The sequence below is a fragment of the Polypterus senegalus genome, chromosome 16 (genome assembly GCF_016835505.1).
Source record: "Polypterus senegalus isolate Bchr_013 chromosome 16, ASM1683550v1, whole genome shotgun sequence".
Taxonomy (NCBI): Eukaryota; Metazoa; Chordata; class Cladistia; order Polypteriformes; family Polypteridae; genus Polypterus; species Polypterus senegalus.
The window spans coordinates 100,147,659-100,169,662 of record NC_053169.1 but is presented as its reverse complement, the minus strand read 5'-3'; the positions used below and the strand labels follow the sequence as shown (position 1 = coordinate 100,169,662).

The following is a 22,004-nucleotide window of genomic DNA, read 5'->3' as shown; positions in this document are numbered from 1 at the left end:
TTAATATAACACTGCCAGAGGTCTGCAGGCTAAATGCCTAAAGTGCATCATCATGTCACACAAATCACTTCATACCTACTGCTCAGAGTCCACAGTGTACATGCAGCAATGCATTTTGAAACCTGTAATAAAAATGCAATAAATTATTCATTTTATTTTTCACTGTTAAATCAATTCTATCCACTTTATCATTTGCAGAGCACATCTATAGAGAACTTTGACCCTATACCACATCAGCTGTTAAGAAAATATGTTAGTTATGCCCGGCACTACGTTCACCCAAGATTATCTCCAGAAGCTGCACAAGTATTACAGGAATTTTATCTGGAGCTGAGAAGGCAGAACCATGGAGCCAACAGCACTCCTATAACTACACGCCAGCTGGAGTCTCTTATTCGTCTTACAGAGGTATGGTTAACGTGTTTTGTCGCGAGGATCTGTGTTTCAATATAGAGGTGAAATCTCCCCAGGAAATAATCAACATTAGCGTAGAACACTAATGTTTATAATTTGATTTTTTTTAACTGTTTTTTTTAATGTTGGTAATATACTATACCTGCAGGTTACACATTGTTAATCCAGATAGAAAGTCATAAATATCATACATTGTGTTATCAGTTATGGAGGAGAGTTAAAAATCATATATATCTTTCTTAGTTTGATATGCTGAATGTATATTCTGTATAGTCTCTTAATAAAAAGCATATGTCATTAATTTAACTATTTTTATTCCCTTAGTCAGGTGTCGACAAACAAAATTAAATTGGACAGGAATGTGTCTCTAAGATATTGTATAACAATCATGTATATGTGAAAAAGGAAAAATACATTTAATGAGAAGTATTTCATATTTTATGTACACCAGAAAATATTTAAATTGTTCCCAGAAAATAATTCTTTTGCATTAAGCTAGGAGTTCGATTAAAAGATGAAAACCTGCAGCTACAGGGTGACTTCCAGGACTGAACTTGAGAACCAATGGTCTAACAGGTCCTAGCAAAATATCTGTAGGGTCTTGTTGGAAAGTACAGATCAGACAGTTTTCACCTTTGCTATATGAGTTGCAATAATTTAATTTTCGGAATGACACATTTTTTAATACGGATTCATTCTGGGAAATGAATTGTCGCACCTCGTACAACTATTTCTGTTGCTACTATGTGCTTTGTTTACCATCTTTGTGGGTGACTGGAAATTGTTTCTGTATAAGGCATTGGTAATTATTGTTTTTAAATCTAACTAGGTACTGTTGGTATTGCTTATACTTGGCAGAACTGCATTACATTTTTTTTTGTGGGAGTATTTAAAAAAAAAAAAAAAAGGAAAATTTAAAGTGTACAACAGCGATGAAGCTTCCAATGCAATGAAGGGCTACATCTATCTGAAGATGTCTTGTTCCTTATTACTTCATTCGAAAGACTTCATTTTTTGTTTGGAATTGTTTAAATAATACTGGCTGCAAATTAAATTGCTTTGCATTCTTCTCAAGACAAAGTGTTCAAGCTCAGAAGTGATGGATGAGCTGCTCTTTTTGTTTACATTTGTATTGGATAGCTTTTTAGACATGATTTAGAGATCAATTAGCAAGCCTGATAAACACAGGGAGGTGCAGACCATTTGACATTCTTTAACACAATTGAAAATGTCTAAAACCAAACCAAATATTTATATAATAATTTTAGTCAGTATTTTTCTGTAGGCAAGAGCAAAGCTGGAACTCCGTGAAATTGCTTCAAAACAGGATGCAGAAGATGTTGTGGAAATAATGAAACACAGGTATATTTCACTTGACATTATTATTAGCCAGCTATTATGCTTTTCACTGAGTACTTGTAAGGTAAGTGCCAAGCATTAAAAAGAAAGGGAGAGGTTAGGAGCAGGCGCTGATACAACACATTGCTGCACCCACCACATGACAAACCAACTCGGGATCCCAGATTAGGACCCGAGTGCAGCCATGTGACAGGTGACACCTCAGCACCACACAAGTTCAAATGGAATGGAACCAGTGTGAGGTTTTATATGGTGGCTGGAGTGCCAATTCTGCCACTGACCCCCAGGTTTTTCCCTGCAAGTTGAGGGACCTGCTTGCAGGGCTGGATGCGGATTAATGTCATACCCAGGACTGAGCAATAGCAGGTTAAGGTCCTTGCTGAAGGGCCCAATGGAGTAGAGTCACTTTTGGTGTTTTTACGAGATTCAAACCGGCAACCTTCCAGTTGCCAGTGCAGATCCCTAGCCCCAGAGCCACCACTCCGTCCTGAAGCATTAAAAACTCTGAAAGAATAAAGATAGATACTTTATTAATCCCAAGGGGAAATTCACATAATCCAGCAGCAGTATACTGATACAAAAAAACAATATTAGATTAAATAGTAATAAAAATGAAAATAAAAAAATTAAAATAAAATTAATGTTAGCATTTACTCCCCCGGGTGGAATTGAAGAGTCGCATAGTGTGGGGGAGGAACGATCTCTTCAGTCTGTCAGTGGAGCAGGACGGTGACAAAAGTCTGTCACTGAAGCTACTCCTCTGTCTGGAGATGACACTGTTCAGTGGATGCAGTGGATTATTCATGATTGACAGGAGTTTGCTTAATGCTCGTCGCTCTGCCACAGATGTTAAACTGTCCAACTTTAATCCTACAATACAGCCTGCCTTCCTCACCAGTTTGTCCAGGTGTGAGGCGTCTTTCATCTTTATGCTGCCACCCCAGCACACCACCGCGTAGAAGAGGGCGCTCGCCACAACCGTCTGGTAGAACATCTGCAGCATCTTACTGCAGATGTTGAAGGATGCCAACCTTCTCAGAAAGTATAGTCTGCTCCGACCTTTCTTACACAGAGCATCAGTATTGGCAGTCCAGTCCAATTTGTCATCCAGCTTTACTCCCAGATATTTAAAGGTCTGCACCCTCTGCACACAGTCACCTCTGATGATCACAGGGTCCATGAGGGGCCTGGGCCTCCTAAAATCCACCACCAGCTCCTTGGTCTTGCTGGTGTTAAGGTGTAAGTGGTTTGAGTCGCACCATTTAACAAAGTCTTTGATTAACTTTCTGTACTCCTCCTCCTGCCCACTCCTGATGCAGCCCACAATAGCAGTGTCATCAGCGAACTTTTGCACGTGACAGGACTCCGAGTCATATTGGAAGTCTGATGTATGTTGATTGAACAGGACCGGAGAAAGTACAGTCCCCTGCGGCACCCCTGTAGTGCTGAACACAATGTCAGATGAACATATCAATCTAGTTTGGTTCATTTTAAAGAATCCCCCTTCAAAAATGCCACGATAAATAACGTTTCAGGGTAGTACTAAGAGTGATTAACACCGAGATAATGTAAATCTTGTTAAGGTTTTATTCATTTCGTATTTAAGATTAATGTGGAAAAAATTATATATACTTGGTATTTTGTGAAATGATATGCCCATCAGCTAGTGACTTTAATAATTTAAACAGTGGTAATGTACAGTATATGATAGGCTGTAGATTACTAAAGTCAAGCTTTACGGTTTGATTGTAAAGTTTTCATGTTGATGTAATTATGTGTTGTTCATACTGTTTTGTGTATAGTGAATACTGTATCTAATTTTATCTAATTAGTCATTTTGTCTGTCTTCTAATGAAAATAAGCCTCCAGGTTTTAACATGTATTGATTCTCAGTTATTATCTTTAATATATACAATATATATTTTTCATTTAGAATGGCTTGTATTGTATACATCATGAAATAAGTTATTAATTATATCTTCAGTGCTGAATATCCTTTTTGTATTCTGTCTTACAGTTTACTTGAGACTTTTTCTGATGAGTTTGGTAAACTTGACTTTGAACGTTCACAACTGGGCTCTGGAATGAGCAACCGGTCACAGGCAAAGAAGTTCATCGCAGCTCTGAACAAAATATCTGGGCAGACATACACTAACATTTTTACTTTTCACCAGCTTCGGCAAATAGCAAATGACCTACAGATAAAGGTAAGAAAGGAGAAGCAACTCTTAATCTATGACTGTAGATAAGCTACAACATCTTGATACTTCTAGTGTAAATTATTAGCATAGCTACAGATTGCTGAGTTCCCCTTCCTTGCACTGTTTATGAAGTAGAGTTTCTTTTATAACCATGAATTAGTATCTCTATATTTTGGTAATGTACATCATGTACTGTATTTTTGTGTGTTTGTGTCGTGGTTTTAAACGAGTCCTTGTGCTTTTGCAGGTGGCTGATTTTGAAGGATTTATCAGCTCCTTGAATGAGCAGGGCTATCTTTTACATAAAGGTACAAAGATTTACCAGCTTCAAACGGTGTGACAGATGACCCCCAAAAAAGTCACAAGCATAAAATGAGTTTTCATATTTAGGTACATTTATGAGGAGTAAGGTATTGCTTGTATATTGTAAATGGACTTTTAAAATATTCAGAGTACAAGAAGAATTGTTGCTAAGATTAATGATTCATATGACCAAGAAATTTAGTTTTGCATTCATGTAAAATACATGTGTACCAGTATATTATAAGAAACCAGAGATGACAATGAATAGATTGAAATAAGGTATGTAAATAATAGCATACTAATTTTGAACTGTGTTTATATTAACCTTTGGATATAAAATTAATTTTTCAAGTTGTCAAAATAAAAAAGTTACATGCAAAGCATTAATCTTTTGCATTTTTGGTTTGACTTTGATTTGATTTTTGAACATATTAATGCATGTTTACAGTTCACTTAAATGCGAGTTTGTGTTTAAAATCAGCTCAATATGTTTTATATTTTCTGACTCTGGGTGGCGTTTGTATGTATGTATGTATATAATGAAAAAAATCCAAAGATGAGACTTTTTAGCCTGGGACGAGACGTGATTTTTCTCAGAGGGATACTTTCACATCCTGTGAGACGAGACTTTGTGCCAAGAGATTGGAAATAAAAGACAAAGAGTAGATGACAAAGTAGAACATCTTGAAAAATTCAAAAACGTTGGCGCTATACACATGCAGAGCAGGTTAGAGATAATGAAATTACTAAAATTTGAAAGTCTCAAAAAAATAATAGTAAAGATCGCATTAGCGCAAACAAACGTGTAATCAATACTTCAGCCTGCTGTAGGCACATTTCCTAAATTGCTGTAGTGATTTTGTTTGCCCCTCTGTGCAATTATTCTCCAAACACTGATGGAAAAATATTTATCATTCACAGCAAAAACCCACTGACGTAAAAAAGTTGTCACATAATTATGAATCAGTGGTGGCATACGATGCATTACAGAGTTTTGTCGGAGCTCTCTGGATTAAAACACCAATGGATTTCTGTTGTTCATATCGCTAACAGTGTTGACAAGCGCATCAGCTGGTATTGTGTCATACAAATGAACGTTTTTAGTGCCAGCTGCCAGAGAGACGATAAAAGTGGCAAGCAGCAGGAGAACACACAGCTGCAGGTGGATCACAAGAAAATGTTTCCAACAAGCCTCCTGTACTCTGACTTGTCCCCATTATTAATGCAGCCTATAACAGAGGAGTCACCTGAGTACTTCTGTAGATGGCATGTGCTGGCATTGTACCGGAAATCTGATATGTACGTGGTAAATATGAATGAAGACGGAACAGTTCTCTTGAGATACCCCAGTTTTAAACGCCACCATTTCTGACACAGCCCTGCTGTCGGTTAGTCAGGTAGTCTGTGATCCAGGAGATTGTGGGGGCATCGAGATTTTAGTTTACCTGTCTGAGGGGAAACGATCCGATCAACGAGTCAAGACAAATCAAATTTGAGTTGACATGTACAAATAAGACGTGAAATGCTTGGTTGCTCAAATTCAAGGGCTTATACTGTATGCATCCTTCCACCTCAGGCTGCTATTATTTCTCTAAACCACCAGATGTCGATATTTTCCAATCTTTATTTCAACACAATCTGGAAGAAGCCTCAAATTTTATTTATTTCTTCAAGTTATTCACAATTATAGAAGTACAAAATTACAAATACAATAATGAGAACTACCAACCAATTAGTGAAAATGACAGCTTAACTTAGAGTGGGGATACATGGACATTATGTATACGACAAAAATATATTAAAAATTCAAATAAATATATTCTTAACGATGATTTTAAGCAAGGAATGTGTTCTGGCAGCTTTACTGTTTACATGTTCTTCCATCACTAGCTGTGGCCTTGTGTATCGTCCGGACTTATGGAATAAATTTATGCCTTAATACAATAAAATGGCCATTGTTAAAAGTTGTAATAATAAATTCATGTCATTGTATTTTTATAATTCATAATGATTGTCTCATATTATTGGATGACTTTTATTTATTTACGCGTTTTTCTTCCACAGTACACATTGACCCATTTACATATGTCGCTGTATTTTTTCATGTGTGTTTCATAATTACTAGATTTTTGGTTTTAATATATTTTTTGCCGTAAATTGTATTCTATTCGGACCTGACAGGAGACTTCACTTCTAAACAGGGTTGCCCGATCCTTAATCATTTCCAATCCAATGACGGCTAAAAGCCCCACTAACTGCCCCAGATAACAGCAGCTTGTAACTACAGACCCGCAGCTATGTTTCGTGTGGTCCGCGGGAAGGTGTCCTCCGTAGTGTTTGGAATACTTAGAATAAGCTTCAAGACAGGTGGGTGGGTTTGGTCGGCACTGGCGGGCTGCTTACAAATAGTTGCCAAACCGATACTTTGACCAGCATGGCGATTTCAAAAATAGTTCGCTTTGGCGGAAAAAATCCCAATACATGTGATGACCCCCAACCCCCCGCGATATTTTAATAAGGGGTCATGGAAATAGTGTTTGGAATGGCTGCGGACTTGGGACAAAGTGGAGACACAAGGACTCAGGCCGAGAGGGCGTGTCGATACATAAATTAGGGCGTGTTCTTCTGCTATTCAAACTTGTAGTCGACTGATTTCTCGTGTAGGCGAATGTATGCAAATTAAGGGTACTAATTTGATGTTGCTTACAAATTGTTGATATTTTCAGAAAATATCCCCAATATACAACGCATGATACACTCCCGATCTGTACACCACGCCTGTGCGATTCGCCGCAGGTGGATTCATTTCTGATGGGCGGCATCTTTACGACAGCGATCCCTGCTTTACAACTGTCGCAAAACCAGAGACGGAGTACGGCAGTGTTTAATCCATGCTGGATTGTCCCTGTCTGGAAAGTCGAGAATGTGAGGGACGCTTTTTACTTTTTTTTAAACGGGGGTCTTCGGCGCAAATGTTGGTGTTAGGGTGCCAGCTGTTCGCATGCCTTGGTTAGCTTTGTGTATGAAAGCTCTCCGGCGCTGGCAATGTTTTCACGGGTTTGCCAAGCCTTTTTGGCGACACGCGTGAGGGGACGCGCCGTGAGACCCCTGGTGAAGTTGGCGCGCTTCCCGATAGCTGTCAAGAGAGCGCCGGCTTACTGCGCGTGGTGGTCCAAGAAACTGGTAACCCCATGCAGACCCAGCGACGTAGCTGACCATCTGTACTCGGGACAACCGCTCACGGGGAGTCTGCGAGCTGCTGCGACGGAGTGTCGATGGTGCGCTCCGGGCTGGGAAGTGGCGGCAGCAGCTGCCAACCTACCGCAACGTCTGTACACGACTGGAGCGCAGAAACCTGCGCCTGGCGACGGAGAAACCCCCGCGGATGAGACGACTAGCTTCAGGGAGTTGGTAGGTACGAAGACAAAGTGTGTCTGGGTGGGCTGTAGTTTATGTGAATGACATTTAAAAAGGAGTTCATTTAATGAAAGCATCTGAAACACGCAGGATGTGGACATTCGATTATTTGGATCCTCCTTTCTGAGAGCACACACCATTTCAGTGTGCAGCATTTGGATTTGACTTGGATCCCCGTTCACCACCAACACTTTTCCTGTTGTCGATGTTGAGCTCCAGGTGGCTCTCCCGGCACCACAAGCTTCCGGTACTCCGAGTCGGCTCCATTACCCGAGGATTCATCTGAGAATTTGTGTCGATGGCCAGCGCAGGAACTGGTACTGGAAGTCAGATATGCAGATAGGAAAACATAAAGGAGGACAGGACAGGTGCCTGAGGTGCCCCAGTGTTACAACACCACCATTTCTGACATACAAACTGATGGTCAGCTAGTGTAAGACCCAGAAGATTGTGGATTTGATTTAAAAGTTATAATCAAGGGACCCCCACAGTCTGACAAAAGGGGGGTGTGATAGGTGACCATTAGAAGTGAATGATTAAACTGTCAGCTTCCCCGTCAGACGTATATTTGCATGCACTCATTTGTCCGACACCTTTATCCAAGGTGACATTTGGTCACTTCTTTTGTTTTTCCAATTGGAGCATAGCCGGAAGAAGTGACTTGCTCACGGTCCCACAGCGTCATTAGCGGGATTTGGACCCCCCAACCTCGGGAGTTTGAAGTCCAAAGCATTAACCACTACGCCAATTCCATATACCGGACACGTTCGTTGGATACATTGATGTCAGTCTGTGTGCGTTCAGTGGATGCAGTGATACTCCATTTATGTATTTACTTGATAATCCAGTCTGAATGTGATCACTTGTTATGTGATGTTGAGTTTAAATGCATTTATTTATAACACGTTTGAGCTCCTTAATTGGATGCACTGATACAGAGCATCTGTATGTTCAGTTGTTAACATTTACTCTCTATTTAGTTTGCTTCCGTGTATCAGTTACTAATCACGCTAATGGAATAAATGTAAAAATACACAAACCCTTTTGCCCTACATGTACTTTCATCGCCTTTCCTCTGTATCTTTGTGCATCTGATGTGCTCTTGACTGGCGTTCCCATAAAGGCTGTTTCTAAGACTCGGTCATTTCGAGGCGCCTTGCTCACCTCCTGTCTTTTTTCGCATTGTACGTCTCTGAAAGAAGCGCTCAGTGTTGCTCCTAATATCTTTACACCTCTTTGTGTGTCACACATGCACACTTACTCTCTTTTGATTGGTCAGCTTGCCTTTGGTGATGCAATAGGATTGCTCTGTCTGACAGCCTACACACACACCTAGACCTTTGTGCTTTATTACATCGTGGACTAGCCACTGTACCTGTCAAGGACAGTTGTAAGAAAAATTGTAAAAAGTATTTGATATCTCTCACCCTACATGTACCTTCAGCACCCTTCCTCAGTATCCCCGTGTGTCTGAACCGCTCTTGACCACTGCTGTTTCCTCTTGTCGAGCATGCGCCCTTGAAGCCTGCTTCTCAGACTGTGTCATTTTGAGGCACCTGGCTCCCATCCTGTCCACTTTTATACTTTACATCTTTTCTTTTAATATATCAAGAAAGTAACACTTTCTAATCAACTAATCGTCATCATCAATCTTGAGGGGGGAAAAAACAAAACCTAACCGTACAAGTGTCTTTGAAGACGACTCCCAGCGTGCCTCCTGCGCCTTTTACTCCTCCTTGTATGTCTCACACTTGGGCTTCCTCTTCCTTTCGCTTCACCAAAGACAAACTGACCAATCAGATTGCTCGAAGAGATAGAACACACTCAAAGACCTTAGTGTTTTATTATATAATAGATGTTGAAATCAGGATTGAGCACATTCATTGGATACCTTGATATCACTTTGAGCGCGTTCACTTGCTATGTTGACATGCTCAATTAGCCACCACTTAAAAAAAAGCTGATTATTTAGGTAGACATTGTCTTGGTAAATCTGTGATTATCTCTTTTCTTTTTTTCTCCTGTTCTAGTATGAGAATCCCTGGACAATTCCAAACTTTCTGTGCATGGCACGGATTGGTCTTTCACCCATTCTCGGATACCTCATTGTGGAAAAAGAGTTCCACTTATCTCTTGGTCTTTTCGTTTTGGCTGGAGTGACAGATCTGGTGAGTCCTGCCTGGTACTGATGTGTTGAGTCCATGTAGGTTTGGATTATTCCCTCAAATATACTGTGTATGTATACACATATCTATATCTATCTATATATCTGTCTCTGTATATATATATATATATCTATATATATCTATATCCTCTTTAATAAAACCTCTGTGTCTTCTGGTGAAGTGCGCATGCGCAGGGCCGCGCCACACATCACACCATGCATGGCACTGTGGACGCACACACACTGGACGATGGGTACGCAGTGAATGGCCAAGCCGTGGCCACCCATGATAAGCAAATAAAGGACATCATTGCTGGGGAGAGTGCTGATTGGGTAAAATCTGTTGCTGGGAAGACGCCACACATACAGTAATCAACTTCATGCCACCACAGATTAAAATACTTGCTGGGGAGACACCACAGGCACGATCATCAGCTGCACGCCACACATTACATCAGTTGCTGGGGACACTCTGCTGATTGCCCACTGTTGTGACAGAAAATTAAAGTCATATTACGGACATCAAAGCCTGTATTACTGTCAGAGAAAATTACAGGCATTTTACGTAAATACAAACCAGTATTACTGCAAGAAAAAATTAAAGGCATACTTCAGATATTGTGTATTACAGATTGTTACAAAGTTTTCCACTAAGGAAATATTAATTATACTCGCTGTATTGGCATATACATTACTATTTTATTTTTATTATTATTGTACTTTAGGCTTCTTGCAAAAATATTTTTGACAAAAAAAAATTAAGACAACAAACAGAATGAAGTAACGGTCCATATATATATATATATATATATATATATATATATATATATATATATATATATATATATATATATAAAGTTGGACAGTTTAACATCCGTGGCAGAGCGACGGGCATTAAGCAAACTCCTGTCAATCATGAAGAATCCACTGCATCCACTGAACAGTGTCATCCCCAGGCAGAGGAGTAGCTTCAGTGACAGACTTTTGTCACCGTCCTGCTCCACTGACAGACTGAGGAGATCGTTCCTCTCCCACACTATGCGACTCTTCAATTCCATCCAGGGGAGTAAATGCTAACATTATTTAAAGTTACTGTCTGCTTTTACATGCATTTTTATTACTATTTAATTTAATTTTTTTTTGTATCAGTATACTGCTGCTGGATTATGTGAATTTCCCCTTGGGATTAATAAAGTATCTATCTATCCATTCATCCATCCATCCAATTCAACATCTATCTGTCTGTCTTGTACTTCTGTCTGCTTTTCAGGAGAGAACTACTTAATGTATTTAAATTGTTTTTTTCTATAATTTGCTTGAACATTCCGGTTGGTTTTGCGACTTCTCTCATCGCGCTAAGAATTAGTAATAGTAATAATAGTGGTAGCGCTAATAGTTCGCTTGCGGTACCAATTTATTTGTGCAAATCCAAGAGAGATGCTGCAGGCCGAGGGAAGGGGGAAGTGTGACCTCAGGAGTGGGGAACCAGGTTGAGCCCTCTTTACTCACATTCCAGCCTCCGTTCGAGTCGCTCTACCTCCTGCCACGTGCTGCAGCATAATTTTCGTCTGCTTAGGTAGCGATACCCATTTGTTCAGCAGACATTTTCATCTACAGATTGTTAAGAAGTAATGTTTGACGTTTTTGAGTGAGAGATCAGAGCTATGTGTGTTTGAGAGGGTGGCTGCTGATTGCCAGTGAGATCGCATCCACTTGCTTTTCTCCCCACGCGGGGGACACTCGCTTGTCAGATGTGAACACTATCAGATGCATTGACAACATCTGTTGATTTTTTTTTAAAGTTTGTCCTATTTCACTAATATGGGGGAGCAGCCACGGGGGACAAATATTTTACAATGTATTTACAACACTTTGCAGAAATCTGTTTTCACTTTGACATTAAGAAGCCTTTTTTCCTGTATACAGTATCAAAGTGAAATCAATTCCAATGAGATTTAGTTTTGTGCAATTATAAAATGTGAACACTTCCAAGGGATAAATATTTTTTTATAGGCATTGCATTACATCTGATGATCTATACAGGTCGTGTGGTCCCTTGTATGTCTATATTTGTGTGTGTGTGCGCGCCTCTTGGTATTTTATTACCCAGTTACTGTGTAAAGATTCATGCCAGTAATAATGTAACTTCTTCTTTAACTAAAGATAAAATCTCTTACGGGCATTTTCTCAGCCATCCCAGTTTGACAGTAAGTTTCAAGTTTAAAGATTATGCTCTTTGTATTGTTGTGTCCCTCTTTAACTAATTTTTCATTTGTTCCTTTTTTTCTGCACAGCTGGATGGCTATATAGCAAGAAACTGGGCCAACCAAAAATCTGCTCTAGGAAGTGCACTGGACCCCCTGGCTGATAAAATTCTCATCAGTGTCCTTTATATAAGTCTCACTTATGCACATCTAATCCCATGTATGTGTTTTTTATTTTTTTAAATGCTCCATTAATTATATTGTCTGTCCGGTGTACAATATAGACTGTACAAGTGTTTACAGACCTGGAGATGGGACCTAGAAACGAGTGCACCCAGCGTGTTAAACTGAGGATATTTAAATGGTAATTGTATGCCTTTTTATTATTTCAGCACCTCTCACAGCTCTGGTCATTTCAAGGGACATTGCTTTAATTGCAGCGGTATTTTATGTTCGATACAGAACTGTGCCACCTCCGGTAAGTAAATATGCATTATGAGCTAAAGTTGCACTTAAAATGGAGACGTTCACTTTCTGACATTTAGATTAGACAAACTTTAGTAATCCCAAGGGGGAACTTGGATGCATACAGCAGCAACAGAAACATAATAAAACAAGAATACAGAGTCCCAGGACAAATAATATAGCCAGTTAATCCATCAATCAATTAAAATAATGAGCACATCTGGTAGAAACATTGAATTGCCTGATAGCTGTGGGCAGAAAAGACCCCCAGAGGCGCTTCTTAGCACGCCGTGGCGGAATGAGTCTATGGCTAAGGTTGGTATCCTTTTTTGCCATCATCCGCTTTTCCACAACAGCTTCGAGTGTGTCCAGAGTCACCCAGTGATGGAGCAGGCTCACCTGATAAGTCAGTTCTGGCATTGTGCTGCTTTTTTGCTCAGGTTGCTTACCCATGAGACCACAGTGTAGAACAACACACTGATTACTATGGTCTGGTAAAACATTTCCTGCAGCTTGCTGCATATGTTAAAAGACCCTTAGCAAATACAACATGCTTAACCCTTACAGGTGTCTGTCTGACCCCTCAAATCATTTTTATATTTGAATTTTAAGCATTTTGTGCTTTAAGATGCTTGTGTCCAGAATAGCTTTAAATGCATGCAGGTCATATTTATTGTGATCGGCACTTTTTGGAGCTGTCTGTAATAGGATTAGACTGTCCTGCAAACAAAAATCCTTATGATTTCCTACACTACATTGGTCATGTGCCGACTGATCTTACTCAATCCTAAATCCAGCCTGCATAACTCAATGGGAAAACGTTGAGTTGAGAGCTGTGGGTGTCTCATTCAGAGCTACACAAGGAGCTTGATTACATTTATGGCCTCAGGACGTGTGTGCTACAAAATATCAGGTGGTAGGGCTCCCAGTTAGTTTGCCTATGCCATTTTTATTTGTTTCTCTCTTTTTGAAATATGTTATGCTCTAAATCAAAAGCAGAGAGTCTGCTCTGTGGAGTAAAGAATGAGTATGTTAATTACTTTTGTCAGTTTTGGGAGTGCATTTTGTGATAAACTACACTGCATTTTAAACTTCTGCTTCTGTCTTTCAGAGAACGCTGGCCAAGTTTTTTAATCCCTGTTACGCCACTGCCCAGTTGAAGCCAACGTTTATTAGCAAGGTAAAAATAAATGATTAATGAAGATAGGTGGATAACACTGTTTTAACGCCATTAATCACATCTCTGGAGGTTCTTAACTACTGGGACACGCCTTTATTATTAACATCTTACTTGATTCTCCGCCTAGCTTATGTATTACTCTCAGAAAAGCTCTGTTTAGATTCTCCCCTTCTCTGCCATTTGTCTTCCTGATATTTTTATTTTTACACTTCTCTCTACTAATCCATGTAAAGCTGTAAAAAAATGAACTTTTTTTTTGTAAATGCCGCCTAAAAGCATGTCATTGTACATTTTCTTGAAGAACATGAAATTTTAGTTTCAAATTCAGCTTCCCTGGTGTACTCCTCACTCCTGATTCTATTATCCCATTACCTGATGACAATCAGATGCTGAGAATTCAAATAATTTTGATACTATCCATCTTTTACAATTAATATTTTATATCCCTATATTTATATTTTTTACTAGGGGGTTCCCTCCTGTTCGCTTCGCTGGCCAACCCAATGGGGCCTACACTATGCGCCAGCCTCTTCGTGTGTCTACCACTCTCATTGTAAAAAGGAGGGCTGAACGCAAATCCAAGGAGACGCGGTTGCTCCTCTGACACCCCTCTTAAACGGTGATACAATGGGAGACAAATACAAATTTTTCTTTGCTCGATCAGCTGCTGGTTTGCTGCTGCCTTGCTGTGTGATCTGCATCTCGCGTGGCACTTTGAACGTTTAAAAGCCTCTAAAGCAGCTATCCCACTCTTTGTCTTTTATTTCTGGCCCGGGTGTGGTTAAATCTCTTTGCACAAAGTCTCATGTCATGGGACGTGGGTTCTTGATATTTTTTAGTTTAGAATTTAAAAACGGAATAAGAATCTGAAAATCTAACAACATCACATTAAAGTTCGATAAATTGGGCTTATTTTAAAACCTACATATACGTTGTATATGTTTAGTATCATTCTTTTCAGAATTTAAAGTGTGACAAAAAAGTGAGAAAGTCACATAAAATTATTGCACATTTAGGCTTAGGATTTTATATATAGAGAGTAGATATGAATAGCCTTTTTTAAGTTTTGATGATCATCAAGTTGAAACCTGTTGTTAATTATTTTTGCTAATAGGGTGTCACGGTAATGCAGTTTTAACGCTGCTCCCTCACACTAAAGATACTGGGGATCATTTTCCAGGGATTCCCTGCTTGAAGTTTGCAAGTGTGTTCCCTCCTGTGGCTGCGTAGCTTTCCTCTCACAGTCCAAGCCACTCAGGTTAAGATGATGTCACTTCTGCTCTGGGTATCAGACTTGCTGGCTGCAGTTGCTCATCTAGTCAACAGATGGATGTGGGGATGCTTCATTTCTAGAGTCAACATTCTGGACACTTAATATTTGCAGATAATTACTATTTGTGAAGAATGGAATTAGCTGACCCATAACAAATCTCTATAGTGCCTGCTCTGTCACTCTTTAGGCCTCTGCTCTTACAGGATTTTTCTTTGTGTTGTCGATGTTGAAGGCTTACCAGACAGTGGTCCGTCTTTGTGAGACACCCTGTTATAACATAATATGTGAAGTGGAATTGTCCTGGTGCCTGTTGAAAATTTCACAAAGAATCTGTAAAGATGTATTGTGTTTTACAAAAATTAGGGTTTAAATACTAATATTAAAAATAAGCAAATACTGAAATGTAGGTTAAACATTCTAAGTACTGTTTCATGCAGTTTGTAGTTAAGGTACCTTTGTATACTTCACTATTATTAATATGGTGGCACAGTGCCTCGCAGTAAGGAGACTGGGGTTTGCTTCCCAGGTCTTCTCTGTGTGTTCTCCAATTGTCTACGTGGGTTTCCTCTGGATGTTCTGGTTTCCTCCCGCAGTACAAAGACATGCAGGTTAGGTGGGTTGGTGATGCCAAATTGACCCTGGTGTGTGGTTAGCACGTGTGTGTACGTGTGTTTGCCCTACAGTGAAATGGTTCCCTGTCCAGAGTTTGTACATGCCTTGCACCCAATGCTAGCTGGAATTGGCTTTAGCAGACCCCCGCGACCCTGTTCAGGTCTAAGAGGGTTAGAAAATGACTGAGTATTATTAATATTGTTGCTTGCAGTGTGTCTCGCGCACTGACTCCAATGACAGTGTTCACTTGGAAAACACAAGTGGGATATTCTGTTCATGGAAAGAGACGTAATGAAAGAGAAAAATGGGATACTTTACATGCTTGTAATGCATATATGGAACCCCATTGCGCATGAATACTGAAGCACGGTAAACCCACATGTTCCTTCAACCTTCCTGTCCGCTTGGTGCCTTTCTATCCTTGGATGCAAAAGATGTGATCAGTGCCCATCTATAGCTTATATAATTCAAGGCAGGTTAAGTCTATTCATGTTTCACAAATTGAGATACCGAATATACCAATGTTGCATTGTAATGATATTTAAGTATTTCATCCTCATTACATTTTTTTATTTGGCAAACATTTTCCTTAACAGAAAGGTAAAAATTCTGTTAAAATAAAAATACGCAACAAAATTTTAAAACAAATCACAAGAAACGTGGGTTATAGTTTAAAAAGGAAAGAAAAAACAGATTAGGAAAAGTACAGTAGATCAAGTGTGTGCAGCAGACTGATTTGATAGGAACGTGCTCTCCATCGTCAAACAATAACATACAGGATGAAAGTAAATGGGATTCTGTCCCCCCCTTCTATATTCTGAAGTATGTAACACATGTAACCTTAATACTTACTTTTCATTGCGTTTTTGTTTTAGGAATTGTGTCAGAAGTCGGCAACCTCCAACAGCTATGCGTTAGTTGAGTTATTTTTTCCTAACCCTGAAAATGCTCTTTCAGGTGTCAATTTTAATATTAAGCTGTTATAATGATAAAAGGAAAATAAGAAGCAAGAATGTTATTTCCCATTATGTTTAATGAGAAAGTAAACCAGCTTTTGTTTGCTGCAGTGAATGCTTAATGGTTTTAATGTAAATATCAAATTAGGATGTCATGTTTCCATAGTGAAACGGAACATGATCAGGAGTCAAACGACACGTTGAACGCACTGGAGACATGTTTATATTCTTCCATTTTTACATCTGTTAACTAAACTAAATAACAGAGCAGTGCAGTAGAAAAATCTTTGTTTCATAAAGGAGAATACAAACTGAAAATTAAAAGGAGGTGATCATGTAAGTAATATAGAAAATGCATACAGAACACAGAAATATTACAACATTGCACGTCTGGAGTAACACGATGCTGAAATTAGTGTGAGGTAAAATGAATGACTGTTCCCTTACAGTCGAATGTCAATCTTTGCCTTTGTTCAAGTTTTTTTTTTTCTTTCATATACAGGGTGGTCCAGATCTAATTCTGCAGATCCAGATCGTCTGGATGACTTTGATTTATGCGGGGACGATTCTTCATGTTGTCAGTTTGACACTTCTTGATGGTCCGGGATTTTTCGGGTGACTTTCTATGTAATAAGTTATAGCGTAATGAAAATTGCATAATTTTGATCTGGACCACCCTATAGGTTCAAATTATATTTGAATATCGATGTTCAGTCTGACAGCCATAGCACATTGTTCTCCAGAAGGAGAAATGGTAGGAGAATAACTTGATTTTATAGTTATTAGCACAGACATCGACTTGCTTCTGAAATAGGAAGCATACACTGTAAACTAGTAAAGTGAACAAACAGCTGTAACTCATGTAAATTAGTATCACAAGAACACATTCTTGCCATTTACAAAATCAGCACCACCACATATCACTTTCATGTGCAAGCTCAAGGTGTTTTCTTCACCACCTGAATGACAAAAAATCGATACATTATACGATGCTCCCAACATCCTGTTCCTCCAATGTCATTTCAGTCATAAAAATTTCATGAATTAAGTTCTGAACATGTTGACAAAGATGTAAAAAAGATGAGTTATATTTTCAGCTGTAAGTGTATTTAATGTTGTGGGCTTTCTTTTCCAGGTGAACACAGCTGTGCAGTTGATCTTGGTTGCGGCATCTCTGGCTGCACCCGTTTTTCAGTATGTAGACAGTATCTGTCTTCAGGCACTCTGGTAAGGTTACATTTAACTGCTTCTGTCTAAGTATTAGCCTTAAACATAACGTAGTTAAAAGAATAAACAATTTTTTTTTTTACATGAGTATGTGGTAAAGTTACAGTTTACAGTGAAAATGAAACCATTCCTGTTTAAAAAAAAAAATAAAAATAAAATTGGGTTTTGAAAAGTTGTAGAGTGTGGAGTTAGAGTACAGGATTAAACCAAATGGAAAGAGTTTAGTTTACAGAGAGTGTGAGGGAGGGAAGGTTATGGTTTTCTAAGTCTTTGTTTGATGGAGAATGACAGCATATTTCTGTTTTACTGTACAGTATATGTATGTTATTTTTTTTTTGCAGGAGTTATTTGAAAGGTTCTGTAGATGGCAAGCTCTGGTATTGTGCTGGGATGTTTTTTTTTTTTTGTTCAGGGATAAGAAATGTTGAGAGGTTTACTTACCTTGGCAGTGACATTCATGTCTCCGGTGACTCTTCCTATGACGTCATTAGACAGATTGGGAGAGCATGGGGGGATCTTGAGGTCGCAGGAAAGGGGTGTGTAGTGCTCACGATATCTCTGCAAAAGGACGAAGGTCCAAGTCTTTAGAGTCCTGGTGCTTCCTGTCTTGCTATATGGTTGCGAGACATGGATGTTATCCAGTGACCTGAGACGAAGATTGGACTCCTTTGATACTGTGTTTCTCTGGAAAATCCTTGGGTACCGTTGGTTTGACTTTGTGTCGAATTAGCGGTTGCTCATGGAGTCCTGAATGAGGCACATTACCTTCATTGTGAGGGGGCGTCAGTTACGGCACTATGGCCACGTGATGCGTTTCCCCGAGGGTGATCCAGCTCGTAAGATTCTCATTGTTGGGGACCCGAGTGGCTGGACCAGGCCAAGGGGTCGCCCTCGTAACACCTGGCTGCAGCAGATTGAGGGTCACTTCCGGAAGGTGAGACTGGACTGCGTGTCTGCCTGGGTTGGTTGTCAACTGGGGGAATCATGAGCTGTTTAATCGTGTAGAGGGTGCGGTAACGCACTGTACCAGTGCATGCTCCCCGACTTGACTTGACTTGATAATAAATGGTAACAAGAAAGTCTTAAATACACTAGATGTGGTAGATACCTAAAAACCTCCTTTAACCTCCTTAATATTAGACCCAAGGGTCACTCAGGCTGTGAAAACAGTGCTCTATAAATGCTAATGGCATTAATCCTGAGTGTTACTTGGGCAATGGTATAGGCACGTCTTCCATAAGCGACAGGCCCGAGCGTTACCCAGCAACGGTGTAGACGTGTCTTCTCCTTCTCATAATGGCACCTCGTAATAAACCTTTTTCAGTAGCCCAGGTGTTGCACGCTCTTGACAGTGATACAAGTGGTGATGTTGAGGAGCCTCTTTTCAGCAGTTATGACAAAGTTAATCTGACTTCAGGCAGTGAAACTGATACGGACGGTGAAACCAAAAGCGAATCTGATGAATCCGAAAGTGACACTCGCGTTTGGGTTTCTGTTGACCCTGCTTTAGACCAACAAGTGCCACTTCATTTTGATTTTGTGGGGAAGCCAGGAATAAAGGTGAACATTGATAGCCAAAATCTACTTGAAGTTTTTTCTTGATAATCCAAAGAATTGTTGTTGAGATGAACCATTATTCTGAACAGTATTGGGTAAATGACTGTACACCAAAGCAGTTTTCCTGTTCAAAGATGTACTACACAAAATACCTATTTTGACAGTATATACAGTATTAGCATTATTATTATTCATTTCATATTTTTATTATGGTTTGGAGACAAAGCTAGACAGGTGAGATTGCATTGGTTTGGACATGTGCAGAGGAGAGATGCTGAGTATTATGGGAAAAGAGTGCTAAGGACAGAGCTGCCAGGCAAGAGGAGAAGAGGAAGGACAAAGCGAAGGTTTATGGATGTGGGGAGAGAGAGGACATGCAGGTTATGGGTATAACAGAGCAAGATGATGACAGAGATATAGAACAAGATGATCCGCTGTGGCAACAACTAACGGGAGCAGCCGAAAGAAAATTAGTATTATTCATTATTATTATTTGTATCATTATCCCTTTTAGGGTTCCAACTTTGTACTTTGCACGTTTTACAGTAAAAAGACGAGATTTAATAAAAATGTAATTTTTCAAGCCAAAAAACGCTAAGATTTTTACTTTTTAAATTTTTTTGATAAATAATGTAACGCTAAAGAGGTTAATATGCAAACTCAAAGATTTATCACCATAATAATTGTTCACTTATGATGTGCATTTGTTATCTTTCAGTTGAAATACAGCTACCTTTTCTCATGATTGCATTTGAGTACGTGTTATTAAGTTTACATCTGCTCTCCATTTCTAACTGGGTCCTCTTCTCCGGTTTCTTTTAGGTACATCACTGCAACGACGACAGCAGCCTCTGCCTACAGCTATTACCACTATGGCAAAAAAACTGTTCAAGTTTTAAACAAGAAAGACTAACAGAGAGTTCTTTTTATACACTTGAAGGAAAACAAAAGCGTGATTTGGAAGATCATTTCAAACTTGTAAATACACTCAGACATTTATATGTAGTTTTGAATAATACACTTACAAATGTGAAACACAGATATAAGTGGCCATTCCACAAACTAGATTGGAAAACTCCACTGAATATCTACATTGGGTCTGTAAACCGATTTAGATCTCGACCGCTATTTGTTTTTGGTTTATATAGAAAAAGGGAATTCTTACAGCTGGTACTTGTTTGACTGGTAGCATCCTTATACTTTTAAATCTAATAATTCTATTAGATCAGCTTACAAAGTTTGATTACCATGTCAAGTGTAATAGACTTTTAAGATATTGCCATAAGTTAGTGAGCCACAGGATGATTATATAAATTTTAAGTAGTGGAATGCCGATCAAATTTTTTTTTTAATATATTTAATGAAGAATACTTGTTCTGATGCACTGAATTCCTATGGAAAACTGGTGCTTTCCCAACCTTGAGAAGTCAAGGCAGACATGACATGAAACACAAGCCGTACTTGAATGCCAAGCATTTTATCCACCTGCATTTGAACAAGCGGATCTGACATGCTGTTGAGGTCTGTATGGGCTCTGGGATGAGCCGATTCTCGTCAGACAACAGTTACCAGTTTTTAATTTGGACTATTTGGTGGTGGTATCTATTTTTTTTTTTTTTTTTAATATTTTTTGTGGGGTGAAAGAAAAAAATCTCCAGTATGTTCAGTCTGTAGAGCAGGCTTTCTCAGGACAATGAAATACATAATGTGCCTGTTTTGTTTAATTTCTTCTTTTTAAATGCCACAATGATGAAATAGTAAGATTTCTTATTTTGCTATACGAAACGGTCACAATAATCAGTGTTTGTTTGAATTAAAAAAAAAAAAAAGATTATTTTAAGGGGTATTTTGTTCTTTCTTTTAATTCAGCTCAGCTTTGTTTTCAGGTTCATTTTATAATATGCTGTTTTGGAAAGGTCTGGGAATTGTGCTGTTAAAATGTCTTTATTCCAGGAAATTAATAATGTGTTGATATGAGGACCACTTCCCTCGTATTAACTTCTTTACCACTTCAGACTTCAAATTTTAGAGCTTGAAAGGGCTGATAAGGAAGGCAGACGACATCTTGTTATTTCATGCGTATCTCGTTTCTTGACTCCATGTGGTCTGTGAATTTTCATTTCTTAAGCGCTCGACCAGATGTCAACCTGTAAGTGTCCAGCAGTCATTTAACACCATGTTGAGATAACGTCCAACAGTAATTCACCCCTGAAGCTTGCAGTGTACCTTCTGAAACTATTTGGAGTGATAGGGCCGCTTTTATTTGTCGCGGTATTTTCTTATTTCTTGACGTTACTTTTCCTCTGATTAAAAGGATGCCTTGTAACTTTGAATCAGGTGATGTGGATTCTCACACAGGAAAGACTTCCATGCAACCTTCCTGGAAGTAATCAAGGAAAAGAATATCATTTGGTAGGAGGAAACATCCCTTTAGACATCCATAGGCCTTCATTACGTTTCTATGCCATCCAGTGCAAGATCCTCTCGTATTTGCCTTTAGTAAACTCGCCACTCCATTCAGGTAAGCCCAGCAGTCATTGTTTTTTATAGTGCTGCCAGTAAAATACATCAAATTGTTAAACTGCAAAAGCTACATATGACTATTATTTATTGTTACAAAGTGCTGGAGCATTTATTACCAGGATGCTGTAGTATAGATGTATGCATATATG

The 22,004-nt window shown here is 39.1% G+C and overlaps 2 protein-coding genes across 5 annotated transcripts in view; both read left to right on the top strand.

Moving 5' to 3' along the window:
• Positions 1–4,319, top strand: part of mcm8 (minichromosome maintenance 8 homologous recombination repair factor) — a 30,969-nt gene extending 26,650 nt beyond the window's left edge. For 2 of the 3 annotated variants that reach the window (XM_039738667.1, XM_039738668.1), the window contains exons 16-19: positions 199–408; positions 1,700–1,776; positions 3,791–3,980; positions 4,222–4,319. In XM_039738667.1, coding sequence (XP_039594601.1) covers positions 199–408; positions 1,700–1,776; positions 3,791–3,980; positions 4,222–4,314 — 570 coding nt within the window. In that variant the 3' untranslated portion in view covers positions 4,315–4,319. Of the gene's footprint in view, positions 1–198; positions 409–1,699; positions 1,777–3,790; positions 3,981–4,221 lie in introns of those variants that run through there. The other variant, XM_039738669.1, reaches the window with a different exon arrangement.
• Positions 4,320–7,073: 2,754 nt separating this feature from the next.
• On the top strand, positions 7,074–21,161 carry crls1 (cardiolipin synthase 1). Of its 2 annotated transcripts, none has more exons than XM_039738867.1 (7): positions 7,074–7,202; positions 9,725–9,862; positions 12,153–12,282; positions 12,455–12,540; positions 13,639–13,707; positions 17,684–17,775; positions 20,155–21,161. In XM_039738867.1, the coding sequence occupies exons 1-7, from the start codon at positions 7,089–7,091 to the stop codon at positions 20,243–20,245; spliced, it is 720 nt and encodes a 239-aa protein (XP_039594801.1). In that variant the 5' UTR covers positions 7,074–7,088; the 3' UTR covers positions 20,246–21,161. The 2 variants fall into 2 exon arrangements, with proteins under 2 accessions (XP_039594801.1, XP_039594800.1); XM_039738866.1 differs by having other exon boundaries at positions 7,131–7,688.
• The last annotated feature ends 843 nt before the right edge of the window (positions 21,162–22,004 follow it).